The sequence below is a fragment of the Magallana gigas genome, chromosome 4 (genome assembly GCF_963853765.1).
Source record: "Magallana gigas chromosome 4, xbMagGiga1.1, whole genome shotgun sequence".
Lineage (NCBI taxonomy): Eukaryota > Metazoa > Mollusca > Bivalvia > Ostreida > Ostreidae > Magallana > Magallana gigas.
In genome coordinates this window covers 45,799,360-45,816,624 of record NC_088856.1, presented here as the reverse complement: position 1 = coordinate 45,816,624, position 17,265 = coordinate 45,799,360, and the positions used below count along the sequence as shown (strand labels likewise).

At 33.3% G+C, this 17,265-nt stretch overlaps 1 protein-coding gene across 1 annotated transcript in view; it reads right to left on the bottom strand.

Moving 5' to 3' along the window:
* LOC105333329 (uncharacterized) overlaps positions 1–17,265 on the bottom strand; it is a 67,390-nt gene that overhangs the window by 11,480 nt on the left and 38,645 nt on the right. Inside the window, exons 9-10 of the mRNA XM_011436236.4 lie at positions 14,840–14,962; positions 14,214–14,285 (exon numbers count right to left, since the gene is read on the bottom strand). Of these exons, the coding sequence (XP_011434538.3) occupies positions 14,214–14,285; positions 14,840–14,962 (195 nt within the window). The remainder of the gene's footprint in view (positions 1–14,213; positions 14,286–14,839; positions 14,963–17,265) is intronic.

Sequence of the window (17,265 nt, the reverse complement as noted above, 5' to 3'; positions counted from 1 at the left end):
AAATGTGGAAAAGACTTTGCTTCATTTCCATCTTCTTGAAGCATTCGAACTGGATTTTTTCCCTCTGCTGGTGCTATGTTGTATATATCATTGAAATAATGATCAAGAACCTCCTGACCTATGTCAACTGGTTGTAGGCAAGTGTCATATTGAACTCCAGTCTGAAGATCTTGCTCTGAATCATTTTGTTCTGTTGTTCCCTCATTTTCAGCATCCAAAGAAGTTTCTTCCTTGTCCAAATCTTTGCGAATGCAGTCCTCTGTAGTGTCTATTTCTGAATACCAGCTATTGTGTTCTTTTAAATACCTTAATGCTTCTTGAACATGTAGTGGATTGACAAATTGGTATTCATAATGACCCTTGTACGAAAGTTTGCGTTTAAGCTTGACTTTTATTACCATATCTTCTTCTGCTCTTCTTGGCAGAGCTTCGACTTTCTTTGGGTCTGATGGAACACATACAACTGGGCCATATATAGCATTCTGACCTCCCCTTGGCAATGCAGCAACTTTCATAAATGGAATGTGCAGTGCTATTAAATGTTTTTCCAGTGTATTTAGATTCTCTAGCTCAACTGGTACATCAAACAGTTGCATGTTGTTTGCAGCACATTCGGCAGGAATTTGACTACTCATAATTTTTCGTTGGCATGTTTTGCATATCCAATGAGAGGAGAAAGTACAGTTTAGAGGACAATGTGCTGAACAAGTGTGTAGATATTTGTCAGATATGCATTGTCTTGCAACATTCCATATTGACTCTGATTTTTCTTTAAATGATTCCAAATCACATTTCTCCACCTGATTTTTAAATAGAAGTCGATGACATGAAGAACATGCATAACAAGGCCCCTCTGAAGCTTTCTTCTGGAAATTCTCCAATACATAATCTGTATCAACACATTTTGATGCATTAATATTTCTTCGTCTCTTTTTGCTTTGCATTACTTTTTCTTTGAGTTCTGGTTTCTTGTGATATCTTTCTTTTCCATATTCTTTCTTTCTCTGCTGAAAATCTTTGTCTTGGTACTTCAGTCTTAGGTTCTTTCTAACCTTTTGTCTAAAACCTTCATTAGTTTTATATTTTTTTGTGCTGTACTCAATCAATTTCCTTTTGAATGAGTCATTAGTATTGTACTTTTTTGTACTATACTCCCTTAGTTTCTTCTGAAAAACAACATCAGTTTTGTATTTAGTTTTGCTGTACTCTCTCATTTTTTTCTGAAATACTAGATTGTTTTTGTACTTTGATTTAGTTCTTTCTTTCAACTCTTCTTGATGCTTTTTATCTGTGTTGTACTTTTCTTTGCTCAATTCCTTTTTCCTCTCTCTATGCTTTACATTTGAGCTGTACTCTCGTTTGCTGTAATCCTTTTTCTGACTTTTGTGTTTTTCATCTGTTTCATACTTGTCCTTACTGTACCTTTTCAGTTTACTTTTAAAGCCTTCCATCTCTTTGTATTTTGTTTTCAATTTCATTAATTTGCTCTCTCTTTGGCTTTGATAATCAAGTTTCCTCTTTTGAAGTATATTTTCCCTAAATTGATTATTGTTTTGATACTGCTTTTGGAACCACAATTTCCTTCGTTTTTTATCCTGTTCACGACTTGAATGATCTTCAGATTCTTTAGTGTGCATCCTTTTCTGTGTTTTGATATTGGCGTTTACGACTTCGTCACAATTGCTTTCATTTCCATTTGGTAAAACCATTGTGTTTAACACAGACTCTACAACATTGTAATGATTTCCATTGACATGATTAAGATAAATACTTCCATCTATTGGTGAGAATAGTCTGTCTACAAGGCTGCCTGAATATTTTTTCCATGCGCAATCAGAATATGTGAAAATGTTGACATTCAACATGTGTGACATGGCTATTATTTCAAATTCAGTTGCCCAAGTACCAACACAACTCATACTCATTAAGTAATCTTCTAATGATTGGCTGGGTGATCTTAAAAGTCCTTTGAACAAAGCCTTGTTTTGTGTGACATGTGTACACATTTTTGACCTTAAAAGTTCATGCGATTCCTCAGAGCCTGAGAGGCATACTGATAAAGCTCGAAAGAAGCAATTTCCATCACCCAAAACTATTTTGCATTGAAGAGGTGACCTGGCTGTATCTGGTTTTTTTCCTTCACTACAAAGTTTCTTTGCTAGAAACGGGATTTGCAGGTTTGAACAAAGCGTTAGCTTGGCATTTTCTGACAACTGATGAAATTCTGTTTTAGGAGTTTTCTCTTGTTGAATGTAAACAACATCACAAGACATTAGATTATGTGCTTGAACTTGTTCATTCTCAACATTTTCTTCAATACCATCTTTCTTGCAACACATTCCTGTTATTTCACATTCTATAGCATTAGAAAAACCCATAGAAAGTGCCAATTCAATAATGTGCATATGAACTTCATCAACAGTTTTAACAATTTTACAAGTGCTTTTCCCATTTGCAGACATTCTTCCTGATGATGTTCTAGAATGAGAGTCAAACAGAAAGAAACCGTTGTTTAAAACACCACACAAAAATGTATTGTCTCCAAAACATATAAAACAGCCATCTGTGTTTTCAAGACTGCTTTGTATTGCTTCTTTCAATGGTTTAGCATTAAACTGACTTAAATCTGGCATTTCCTGCTCCATTGATATGGGTATCAAAGTGGCAATTGATTCAGCAAATGACATCGAAAACAATTCTGAATGGATATCAAGATTCCTTGGGAGGTCTGATATAAGCAAGTAATGATGTCCAATATTTGTGAATCTCTGCAATGTATCATACAGTTCATTTCCAGTTGTTAAAATTTTGTCCATGTCTGATGACTGCCATAAATGGGCTGGTTTATTTTTATGGTATGATAATGCTGATAAGCAATTTGGAACACATTGTAATCCAGCATTTAATCCAAACAAGTCATTTGCCTGATGAAAGTTTCCCTGAACTGAGGTATACATGTTATTCATTTGCATCTCATCATTTGACTCCATCAATTCAACTGCAGATGATTTCTTTGCAATTTTGCAGTAACTTTTTGAATCTGTGACCTTGTCAGATGTTTCATTTTCAATCACCATGTTAGACTTTTCAGTTTCTGTTACCAAGTCAGACTTCTCATTTTCTGTTACCCAGTTAGACTGTATTGTTTTTGTTACCAAGTTAGACATTTGAGCATCTTTTTCCATAACCATACTATCTTGCAGTGATAGAAATGGTTGCGTCTGATCTGCAAGGCATGGCGCTAAGCCATCATTGTGCCAGGGTACCCTCAGAGGAGTACAGACCGAATCAGAGACAGATACTTCCTCAGAAGTACTCAATGAAACGGAATCAGAGATCGGTGTCGTACACACGTATACGGTACTCAGACTTCCCTGGGGAGATGCAACCCCCAGGGCATTTGAATGAATCTTTTTCTCTCTAAGAGAAGCCTGATTCTGGGCTAAGGATCTTTTATCCTTTTGTAACAATTCTGTAGTCAGACTCTCTACATCAGTAGTGCAGGACACCTCATGAAGCCTCTTCTCTCGTTTTCTTTCTCTCTGTTTAAGCTTGATGGCTTTCAGGTTTGTTTTCTTTTTCTTCGGCATCTGGAAATACATTCATATCTAATAGAACAATGTATACAGCCTTGAATTCAAAGTAGCAAAGGTTATACTTGTGGTACAGGTCTGACCCTCGTTTTATTACATCAGCAAATGGATGCCACTTTTTATTCAAATAAATGAACCAATTGGATTATGTGTCCCATACACCCCTACACGGTTACAATGGTACTGCTCTTTTGCAGGGCAAATTTATATATTTTGCCTTAGTTTTACTAGGTAGATAATTTAATGACAAATAAAACTATTGACTTTACTTAATATTTTGCCTACGTCGTTTTGACCTGCAAAATAGCATTACCACAGTCACCCTGAAGGTATCTATTTCATGTAACAGAATTAAAATTAAAGAACAAGAGGTCCACAGGCCACATCGCTCACCTGAGCAACAATAGGCATGATAAAATCAGCTTCGTGGAGTCATGAAACAAAACATCTGGACAATGTGGTACAATACATGTAGATCCTATACAAAAAAATATGTTTCCCACTGGATATTCTTATATTTATAATGAAGTCCCTTTTGTAACAGGATGATTTTGTAGTCAGATCACATTCAGCATTGCAGTTATCAAAAAGACCCTTAACAATTGTCTATATACAGGATGTAAACCTACATCAAACTCTGAACCCCTTGTAAGGCCCAATAATCATCCAGGGGCCATAGTTTAAACAATTTATGGTAATATATACTTATAATTGTTATCCAATCCTTATCAAATTGAAATCTCAGAAATTATCAGTAAAACCAGGGACATAAATATAAAAGTCTCCAGTAATTTTAAACAATCCATAAATGACAAATTCCCCAATAAATATTTTACAGCTGTATTTTTAAGAATTATGATCATGGCTGCATTCAAGATCATAGCAGCTACTAGCGTTGTCAAATCAATTAGAAATCATAATCGATTAATCAGCAGAATCAGTTGACCATTAGTCCATTACCAACTGATTATCAGCTAATAATCTAATCGGAAATGAATTGTATTATATTTATAAAATAGGGTCACTAAATTTCATGCTTTGGTTTAATTTAAAATTAAGAAATGGTATTTGCAATTACTTTGAAATTTATAAGAGGTATGCTGTATTGTTTTCCATTAAGGAGGCACGATGGTAGACAAATTAACCATCAGATGTGTGTAAAAATTTTTGGTATGATTTGTTTAGCTATTATTTTGTAAAGAAGTAATCTGTAAAACTTATCTTTTAAAATTGGGTATTTTTCTAAATTTGTAAATAAACGAGATCAGTACTGTCTAAAGATGGCTACAACCATCAAGTTGTCTTAGAGTGTTACATATCTTTTGAGATTAAAAAAAAACAACCACCAGTTTGCAACAGTTTTCATATCAGGTATTATCTAAAACAACCACCCATCCCCCGGGGCAGACAGATACTCTCAGAGTTTCTGAAAACCAAAAAATTCTATCAGTCATTCGGACTGATGACTTAGCATGTTCTACCAGGTAAAAATTTGACCCCCCCCCCTTTTTTTTTTTTTTTTTTATAGATTTATCCTTTTTTATTTGAATGTTAAAGATTTTTCCCTATATATATAACACTATCTGAGAATGCTTTCACTCAAGTAACAGCTTTTCTGCTCGATTGATTTTCAAAACTAAGATATTTCTCTTTACATTCCTATGTAAAAACTTGACCCCCCAATTGTGGCCCCATTGTACACTACCTGACGATGATTCCAAGCAAGTTACAGCTTTTCTGGGCAATTGGTTCTAGAGAAGAAGATTTTTAAAGATATTTCTCTATATATTCCTATGCAAAAAGTTTGACCCCCAATTGTGGCCCCCTTGTACCCCCGGGGATCATGATTTGAACAAACTTGAATCTACAATACCTGAGGATTCTACCACGCAAGTTGCAGCTTTTCTGGCCAGATGGTTCTTGAGAAGAAAATTTTTAAAGATTTTTTTCTATATATTCCTAAGTAAAAATTCGACCCCCAATTGTGGTCTCATCTTACCCCCGGGGATCATGATTTGAACCAACTTGAATCTACAATACCTGAGGATTCTACCACGCAAGTTGCAGCTTTTCTGGCCAGATGGTTCTTGAGAAGAAAATTTTAAAGATATTTTTTATATATTCCTATGTAAAAATTCGACCCCCCCATTGTGCCCCCCTTGTACCCCCGGGGATCATGATTTGAACAAACATGAATCTACATTACCTGAGGATGCTTCCACGCAAGTTACAGCTTTTCTGGCCAATTGGTTCTAGAGAAGAAGATTTTTAAAGATATTTCTCTATATATTCCTTTGTAAAAATTCCGACCCCCAATTGTGGCCCCACCGTACCCCCGAGGACCATGATTTGAACAAACTTGAATCTACACTACCTGAGTATTCTGTCATGCAAGTTACAGCTTTTCTGGCCAATTGGTTCTAGAGAAGAAGATTTTTAAAGATACATGTACATGTATTTCTCTATTTATTCCTATGTAAAAATTCAACCCCCAATTGTGGCCCCACCGTACCTCTGGGGATCATGATTTGAACAAACTTGAATCTACACCACCTGAGGATGCTTCCACGCAAGTTACAGCTTTTCTGGCCAATTGGTTCTAGAGAAGAAGATTTTAAAAATACACCATTACTTTTTCACTAATTCCAAATTATTTCCCCTTGAAAGAGGGTGTGGCTCTTCATTTGAACAAACCTGAATCCCCTTCACTTAAGGATACTTTATGGCAAGTTTGGTTGAAATTGGCCCAGTGGTTCTTGACAAGAAGATGAAAATGTGAAAAGTTTACAACAACGACGACGACAACGACAGACAACGGACAAATTGTGATCAGAAAAGATCACTTGAGCTCAGGTGATCTAAAAAGTACCAAAGTACTGACGGGAGTTGATTTTATTCATTATTATTAATTTTAAAATCAACGAGATGTTATTTTGCATGGCAAGTAGTTTCTAATATGTATTTGAATGACGCACATTTTCATAATATGAATTCTCAAACTTTTCTGACAAGAATTTAAAGAAAACCCCATATGATTAATTCCATCAAACTATGTATCATTAATCGAAATATTTCTAAAAATTGAACACATGTCTGGATCCGAGCAATATTGAACTCTAGTCTTGTTCAACCAGACGCTCGGTAGTTTCCGTTAATCTCTGACTACCAAGAAAGACTCTTTGTTTGTTGGAGATTTATGGATACAGCCAAGCGTCTGGTTGAACGAGACTAAATTGAACTCTGGCAAAGGAATACATACGACTGCAAAAATATCTAAATTGTTCGTAAAATCTGACTATTTTTAAGGTATATATAAATATGTTTCCCTGAAAATTAATGGTTCAACATACAATACAGCGAATTTATCTGTTATTTTCAAGATTTAAGTCTTGTCAGCGGTGATGATTGGTATGGGCCCAAACACTGTTTCACTTTGCCAGAGTAACTGCATTGGAGAGTTGATTAAAATAAACTCCTAAAAACCATTCAGGAATTAATCAGTATTAATGCTGCTTGGTCCAATTTTTTATCAAATTTTGTGTTAGCTCTTATACAATGGTTATGCTAGTAAGTATGTGTATAATAATAGGCAATGCAGTATTTACTTCAGTCAATTAAGCTATATTTCAATGAAAAAAATTATGTTCAAAATTTTGTTTACAACAGAAACTACATAAAAGGGCATCGTGTTAATTCCCCCACATTAAATATGCCCCTGACATCAAGGCAGATATGATTGTATTGTTGTTTTATGACTTTGACATTGCTATAAATAAAGATCATAAAGTTTAATTTTGGTCAATCAAAATTTTTTTAAAGACATGTATGTTTTGTTCACTAATATTTCTTTAGTTTGTTTTATTTACAATCTATGCATAACATGCGGATTGATTTCACCCAATTATTAGCGGGACAACACCCAACAGTTCACTTTTCTACACATTCCTGTGCTACATTTTGGTTTCTTTTTGTATAGCCATAAAGAATTTTTTTAATTTACTATGAATATTTCTAACTTTGAAAGGAGAACAATTCTGCTAGTGTAAATGAATGAAAATCTACAACTTTCTAAGAAAATTAGTTTGAAAAATTATTTGATACTGAACTGCAGCTTTAAAAATGTTGCTCTTTTAGGGCAAATGCAGTCAAAGTTCTAAAAGTTTTGAGGCTATGTATAACTTTTTATGTGTTACCAAACAGCTACCTCTTAAATGGAATGTGCAAAGAAGAACAGATCTGGTCAACATGATGATTGATTGGTAATAATTCAGCACAATGTGAAGTAATCACAACTAGAACTGTCCTAATGGGACTAATACCCCCGCAAGGCTAATTTCAAATGGGACAAATTATTGAATTGAATAATAAAGGTTTGGAACACATACAAAAAAAAAATTCTAGAATTGTAAAAAAAAAAAAATTAGTTAAAGAAAATTTAAAATCAAAATTGTCAGAATTTCACTGTAAATACATATCTATAACAGTAATACATTTACAAATGTATGTATCTAATGATATATTTTTTTTTAAATTTAATTGATTTAAAGAGAAACCAACAAAATGACAATAACCCCTCCCTTTGCAGTAAATGGAAATACTGGTAGCCAAGCAATGCTCTTCTGTTGATAAAACTTTCAATATCTTTCTAATAAGAGTCTTGACAGATGCAATTAGTTGTTTCAAATTTTCCTCACTTTCTCCTATGGCACAATGGAACTCCATATCAGAAAATTGATCCCATAGGACTTTGATTTTCTTTGATGAGCTTGCTAAATTTAATAAACTCCCAAAACATTAGGCCTAAAAAAAAAATAGGTTTGTTTCCGCTTTCCCGACCGACCCTAACTTAAACCCGCCGACCCAAAATTTTTTTTCGAGTTTTTTCGTAAATTTCCGTTTTTATCCGTTTTTTGTTAAAATTTCGTTTTTATCCGATTTAAAAATTTATTGTGTCCTCCAAATTTAAGTCGTAAAAACGCTTATAGAACTTATTGAGATGTCATCAGTGTTGTGTAGATGTTTGTTATTTACAAATGGCAGCACATGTCGTGCCAGTTGAGCTCGAGAAATGTTCCCACCAGCCGGGGAAAAAGTTCATCACATCATTTAAATAATGACAACAAATACTTGTTTTTTTTTTTATCTTATCCAGTTAAATAGATAAATGGTTTAATATGCACAATTGAACAGATGGAGAGGGGAAAAAAAAGATTAAAAAAAAAAAAAAAAGCCGACCGACCGACCCTAATTTTTTTCAGCCTGAAAGCGGAAACAAACCTATTTTTTTTTTAGGCCTTACCATAATTACCATACTATGTAAAAATATGTAAAAAAGAAAATTTAATATTACAAACAATTTTAAAATTGCCAAAACACTACAATCATATCAGTAATTTTGAATTTCATTTAAATTAATGCCCAATAGGGTCACTTCATCAATTTACTTGACAAATAAATTTAAACAACCTCTAAAAATAGTTTAACTTCCTTAATAATAATGATATTATTTATTTCCTTATGATAGAACTTTTGGTTTACATGAAACAGTTTTAAAATGGCCCAAAACCATCACCCACTTTACAGATTTACAATTTCCCCTAAACACATGCTCTATCTGAACCATGGCTCAGATAATGGCTCCCTTGGGACAAATGAATTCAGCCACACTTGTCTTTGATGTTCTTATTAGCTCCTAAGAATTTATCATTGACAAACAAAAACTTTGCATTGTCAGTTGATAGAATACTTATAAAAAATAATTTTTTTTATTAATTAAGACATAAAGACAAAAAACCTCCATCTGGATGTATTATATAAATATATTTTAGAGTGTTTTAATACTATTAATTAATTAATAAAATCTGTTAGGATTACCTCCCTTACTTTTCAACATTAGTGTACAATATATAGAATAAGGAAAATAAAAACTGTCATAAAATCATTAATTCTTGTCTGATCTTAAAAAAAATTGCAGGTGCACATCTTCAGATGGTGTTCAACATATGTACAAATTTTCAAACTGTTCCATGCAGTAATAAAAAATTCTATAGGGGGACAAAGTTGCGTCTACAGACAGACGGACAGACAGACAGACGGACAGGGTGAAACCAATATACCCCCCTAAACTTCGTTTGCGGGGGTATAATTATACCTGTCCCATTACACACAAGGTGTCATACAGTTACTCAAACAATAGAAATGCATATTTTCCTTAAAATTGCTAAAAAGCAGCAACTTTTTCTGCTCTGGGTTGCTTCTATTAAAGCTGACATGAATTCATAAATACCCATTATTTCCCTTTTATCTCAACTACCACCATATTATTTGTCAAATTCTTCTGTTCTGCTCATCACTACACAACCCCTATATAAGACCAAGTGCACTATTCATATTTACATGCTTTCAGGTATTTCATTGACCCGAACACGTTACAATGGAGGTAAAAATTTGAAGAAATTTTTTTTGAACATAAATAAACAGACAACCTGCAACCTGCACTGGTAAGGAATATCCAACAAAAGACGAAACAAAATAGAAAAAAAAACCAAGCATACATATTTCAAATATCTTTGATCATCGTAAGCACTTTCCTGTGTCATACCATTCATCGAACATGCGCAAACCACACACTGTAGAGGATCGTGCAGGGGCAGCATGGACTTTTGAAAATAAAGAGTTCATGTTGAAACTGATAAAATCAATGTTATGTTGTTACTCTCTTAAATTTACTATCACTTATATACTGTCTCTAGTGTACTGCAGCCAAGGTCTACGAAAAAAATGAAGACGTTATACTTATACATTCAGTAGGAACGACACACGCATTTGATATGCATGCGAAGTTAAGCAGCACTGCTCTATCTGTGCAAGATAATGTGAATACATTGGAAATTCTTTCACAGAAAAAAAACAATCATTTATGTTTTATTGATAGTAGTTAATTCTTTTTTACAAACATATTAATATATAGTGTGTGTAGTCAATACATTAAGATGTCGGTGCAACATAAATGCCTTAATCGGAAAGCTATTGACTGTAACTTTCTTGGTCTGTATATTTACACCAGTAGCAGTTGAGGAGTAATTAAAACTTATATGGCAACCAAACTTTTTATAAATTCATGTCAGCTACAACACAGTAGAAATATTATAAAGGTTGACAGTACCATGAAACTTTTTGTCTGTTTGACAAAAAAAGAAAAATTGCATAAAAGTACTTTAAAAAACCTACTTCAAGGCCATTACGCCAAAGGTTTTAAACCGGGTGGTTTACCTCAGGTAAGTTAAGGTAGGGGTGGAGTCTATATCAATATAGATGTGAAGCCCCTAGGGAAACTCACTCGCTTGTTTATACATGTCTATATACACAGGGTGTTAAAATGCTCTCAACAGAGTTTTTTCGATGATCTAGAAAAATATCGTATTTATATATGTACTTCAAAAAGCAAATTGTCGATTGTTGAGATGAATATAAAGGCATGAAATAACCATGTGCGACATGGCCGAAATCTTTCATTTGTTTAAATAAGTTTCTGACGGGATCTAGTGAGAGTTTATCGCAATGTTTTATGCAATGTTATCATCATACTGTACTCAAATACTAATGCAACATTTATACAATATACGTTTGTATTACCTCTCCGAACAGCTGCTAAAGTGCACGATTCTACCTGCTGCGCATGTTCCAGAGTTGTCAGTACTTTTTCTTTTCCGGTTTCGGCTTGTGAAAATTCTCAAAGAAATATGATAACTAAAGTTATAAATCGTGGGCCCAATATTTGATTTAATTTAAATCTGTATTCTCAATTATTCACAAACATCTTTATTAATAAAAGAAAGTTCTCATAAATGATTGGCACCACGTGATTTTGAAAGAAAGCAGGTGATCAGCGCGTTTTGTGTGGTACATAAACCAAGTACGAGTAATTTTTTAATTCATATCTTTCACAATTTTCAAGAGCAGAAAATTTAATTTAGTTTTATCGATGTCCACAGTAGTTTCTTTTGATTATAAAGACATTGCGTTTCATGGTCACGGTATCCATCAAAGGACAAAAGTTAATTGCACGATCGTCGCAAGCGCTAGACATGGTATACACAGGACAAGTAAACGAGTGTCAATCATTTTCTAACATCCAATCTGGGCCCCCTCAACTCAGTTGATTGACAGGGGAACACTGACCAGGTAAATTTGAAGGTGTTGCTTATTTTCTCGGCTTTTAAGGTAGGTAACAAGAGCCATATAGGTAAATCAAGCTACTTAGCTAAATCATGTGATTGCACAGGACCTGTTCATGGTGCACGTTTTCAAAAATGCATATTTAGAATATATTCATTTTATGTTATATAAAATAACAGGATATATATATTAATCAATGTCAATAAACATCTTCAGTTTAAAAAAATGTATTGACACCCAGATTCAACCACAACGAAATAAATTTTGCAGTATGTTATCCGAGTAATGGACGAGTTTATCGCTGAATAAAGGGTTACAAGGCCATTTTACAATTTTTCGGGGTAAACGGACAAAAAGTCAAAATTTTAACTGCATCATTGTACAACGTGTAAACCTAATATTGTCGACGTAGTTTTCAAGATACGTGCCCGAGGAAAACACACAGTCAACAATGCGTAACCGCCAAAACAGAACGTGAAAAGTCAAAACACTCAAAGCAACATTTTGTTCCAATATTTGCTACCCATTTACTCATAAAACACTTACAGCTGGTGATATTCAACTTCGCACAGATGATTCTCTCTATCTCCTTTCTTCGTATTAAGTATAGGCTACCACAGAGAAAGCATCAACATGTTCAAAGTAAATTACAAAACGAGTTCATAAGACTGACAAACTCTCAGTCTCACTAGATGGCGCTTTTTTAAAAATTGAGGTGCTGCTAGTAACGTGAATAACACGAAAACCTTATTTATATTAATTTCATTGATTACGAGGAGCGTTTTATTGAACGCTGTTCTAATTTATAGCATAGAACATATTAAATTATGTCAATACAATTTTAAGAATTATCTTTAACATGTGGTTGGTTATCGATCATCGATCACTGCTGCGTGCACTAAGTTCGGTGCAGTTCATAACATGGCATGTAAAGAAGTAACATACGGACTTATTATCATAAAAAAAAACCCAAACAAACAAACAAAAAACCGATAAATGAATTTGTGATGACCACAAAATCTATTTCTTTAAAATTTCATAGCCATTGCCTGTCATTGCACACGTAAAAAATGGTAGGTAAAATGTAAAATTTTTGTGTCATTAGCGGATCCACGCCCCTCCTCGACCACATGTAAGGGATGAGTTATGTAACCATACACACAAAGCTTACGGGAAGGATGGATTTAGAATGCAATTGCATTTATGATATGACAATAGTTTTCATTTAAACCATGTGCCCAAACATTAAAAGGGGTGGAGGTGAAAAGATTAAATTAAATTTTAAAGTTTGTTTTCATAAATGAACTTTTAAATTTGCAAATATCCATAAACGTGTTGGAAAAAAAAAATTGGACACGTAAACGCATTTTTCTGATAATGTGTAGCATTCCAACTAGTCAGAATCAACGTTTATGCGTCTTGTTTCACTTTTAAGCACAAGCAGGTGCCGTTTATTTGCCAGATTGCCACGAGTACTGGTCTACATGTATTACTTTTTACCCTCTTATTATGCAATACCTGGACACAAAAACAGTTTTATGAGATTAATAAGATCACAAACAACATTTTTCTTAGCGGTACCATTATTGAAAAATTTACCGTTTTAGAGTTATAAAGCAAAGAATTTTAAGGGATCTAGATCCCTAATTTAAGGGGCCAGCCCCTTTTTCATAATACCGAATGAAAGCCCTTGGTATTTTGCATAACTTTTGTTCTATATGTATTTAGGAAATATTTAGGGCTAAAAAGTTATGGTGGAAAAACATGAGCAAAATTTAACATTTTTTAAAACATAAATTTCGATTTGATTTTGTTAGTAGTATACATAGGTTAATAAAACAAATAAAACTGAGAGGACAACGTTCAAGGTGTCCACTTTGAAGATTTGTAATTTAAAACTTCTTTCTACCGACCATCTCGGAGCCTTTGCAGGTACACGAGACCCATTAAAAAAATATTTAAAGGGGAATAACTCAAAACCGGAAGTACCGATCACAAAATCCTTTTACTCATAGTGAGCTATTGACATTTCCAATGTACCCTGAAAATTTGAATAAAATCGGATAACAAACAAGCGAGATATTAAGGTTTAAAGAAACGTCTAGAAGAAAAAGAAGAAGAAAAATAATAATGAAGAATTTCCAACAGAATCAGTACAAGGTCTTCCGTTGGAAACGGAAGACCTTAACAACTGTAAATGTAGAGAAAGAATCGTAAGGTTACAGTGTCTGGTTAAAACTGATGAACTATAATCATTTTCCATTGATTTGGTATGCTGATGGTTTTGATATGTAGTAAACGGTTAAAACAGAGAAACTGGTAAATGTAACCTGCATTGCTAAATCTGTTGGTAATGTCATAATCCATTAAACAATTGATACCAAAACTCTCGTATATTTAAACATTCGGATTGGATGCTTCCTTTAAGCTGATGAACCATACCTGCGTTGTTTGGGGTTGTTTCGCTGCTATCTGCTGGGCTGTAGTGTCTTCGTAGTTTACAGTCAACACTATCTGTCAAATCAAAGACCACAACAAGAAAAATCATTATTAGTGTTTTATTAAATGTTATATTGCATTTCTTTCATAATTTTTAACAAAACAATAATTCATATACTTCAATTCATGTTTAAAGTTTAACATTTTTTTAATAATGAATCGAAATCTGAAGAACCAGATTTATAAATTTGTTGATAAAATTCACTCAAAACGCTTAGGATAAAAGAACATTGTAAGCTTATTAAGAAAAAAAACCATTATAAGACCAAGGTGCTAAAAAATATGATCCAGGAACAGTAACGATAGGGATCTGATTAATTTGGCGCCTTTTTTACTGTCAACTCTGACGGAAACTTGACTTCCTAAACGTCATCACACATACATGTAAAGTGTCTGTTAATATATCTTGTAACATTTCCTTGTTCCTGCTTTTAAAAAATCATTCCTTCCAACAGCATTAAACTTTTCACCCCAAAGCATTGTTGTATGATTAAAAAGAACTAATTGTATCAGCTATAGAGAGAGTTTGAATATGACAATTTACAGACAACAGAGAAATGACAAGGTACCTCTTCTGAAGAAAAAGAAACCAGTGATGGTGCCAACCACCACCAGGAGAACAGGAATACTGACGAGGGTGACCAGCTTGGACACCACCGGCTCTGGCTGACGGCTGACAGTAGCCACACAGTCTGAAAATGATCATATGTAAACCTGTCATTAACACCTAAATTCACAAATCTTTTAATTAAAACTAGATACAACAGTCCAATCCACACCAAGCGAAAGGTGAGTTCAATTGTAGTCCTTTCTAGGGTCAACCAAAAGTTCAAGAGGGGGAAAAAACATGTTCTCTTCTTTTGTGATACAATCGGGCATCCTGGGAATCCGATGTATTTTCTGTTGTTTTCATCCTTTTTCTCTTTATTGCAAAATTAATAGAAATATTTACTGTTTACAGACCCAAAAGATTACATAGGAAATGGTAACGATCCTATAAATTTTCCGCAAAGTTAGTTTGCAGGAGACATAACATTAGGTAAGGTTTAATTATTGTTGGATGTCTTTTTTCCAAACCATATTTATTGACACATGAATGTCTATAAGACTAATTATATAAAAAGAGTCTCTTCTATTCAAGGTATCTTTCTATAATTATTTATGAACATTGATTTTTGTTGTCTTTTTAAAAATAAATGGTATTTTACATCATCTTCATGTCTAAAAAACAAAACATGATACTAAGTCATTTTATATTCATTTTCTCTTTTTTTTAACTCATTCCAGGTCAACATTTTAAGTACAAAAATTATCACCAAAAACTTGTCAAGTTAAACAGCAATGTTAAAGTTTAAAATTACAGTACTCCAAGTACTTTGATTTTCTATAGTTATTTTATATTTTTTTCTATATTTTACAATGAAGAATTTTGCTGATCGTGGGGCATTTGTTTAAATGTCAGACAAGGAAAATAAAGGTCTTTTATATATATTTCTACTAAACACCTTTCGCATATCTAGATCTTTTCATAAAATGTAGGCGGTGTTGGGTGTAAGGGGACATGAAAAACTGGCTGAATCCAAATAAATAAATCTCCATATCTGTCTCAAGGTCTTATCTACAAAAGCTTTATTAGCTTTTTTATTTTACAGCAAAATAGACAAAGATAAATTAGACAATTTAATTAATAAAACAAGTATATACTTCTACAACAGCTTAGGTCTTAATTAAGTTTTGAGGACCTAAAGGCCTGATCGAAATTTTCAATCTCTTTAATGTTCAGTGAATTGATAGTTAATATGGTTTCAGTTATATTGAGACATATTACCAGATGCCACTGATAAACAACCCCACTTTATTCTCAGGATGACTATACAATGATCATGAACTTTAAGGTTATTTATAAATGTGCCAGTCTGTGTTTGTAAAAGTGATACAAGACCTGAATTGGTTAATATCAGATCTTTATGTAGTACGTACAGATCCCCAATATTCACAGATGATCCTAAACCAAGTGTTTAATACAGGAATACTGTAAATATATACTAAACATCTGGAGCTCTCGATGTCCTATTTAGCAAATTTTTTTTGCCAAAAGCCTACTTCTACTAAATCGAATTTTAATTACACATTGCAAAATGTTGTGAACATATATTTTAAATGGGTAATTTTAAAAATCACATCTACACTAATTTCTTTGATAAAAATTATACACGATAAGTATACTTGCAGTACTTTATACAGAGAAAATCAATCAAATGTTCATCCATGTTTTATTTACGCCCCTTCTGCAGTTGTTGACATGAGACGAATTTTAATGACTAGGCAAATCAAATGTCTCAAATTATCTCTCTTTAAATACAATGGTGTCTGGGAGAATTCAAGATGGGGCAAAACCATGTACATGTTCAAGTAAATTTTTAAGGGCGAAAATGCCATGGGGCAAAAATAATACGGAAAGGAAATAAACGTGAATACAGTATGTTTACTATAATTGATACCTCGCTGTCCTTTATATCTGATAAATGTACCCAATAACTACACCACACTGTACAATTGGACTATCACGGCAGTTTTAATGTGTTTGGTTCATTGTATTTTTGTCCATTGTGTATTTAAAAAAAAACTAATTATATGTATTAATAAACATACTGTAATAAAGAAGTCAAATTAAAACCATCATACTGAATCTACAATTAAAATAATATAATGTGTTGTGATGATCATGCATCAAAGAAGATTTTTCCATGAAATCCAAATTTTTTTCTGTAATAAATCATGAATTCCTGCAAATACCAGTTAATTAATTTAAAGGTACACAACAGGCTTCAATGAAAAAGAGATAAAAGAAAATTCTACAAAAGACTCATTATTCTTCTTCAGCATGTGAATGAAGATCACAAGACCTTCTAGAAATAGTCCAACTAATCAAAAAGGTAATTTTTATTTTTATCCTCGGCTATCATAACTAACACTGTGATTGTTAAGCTTTGTC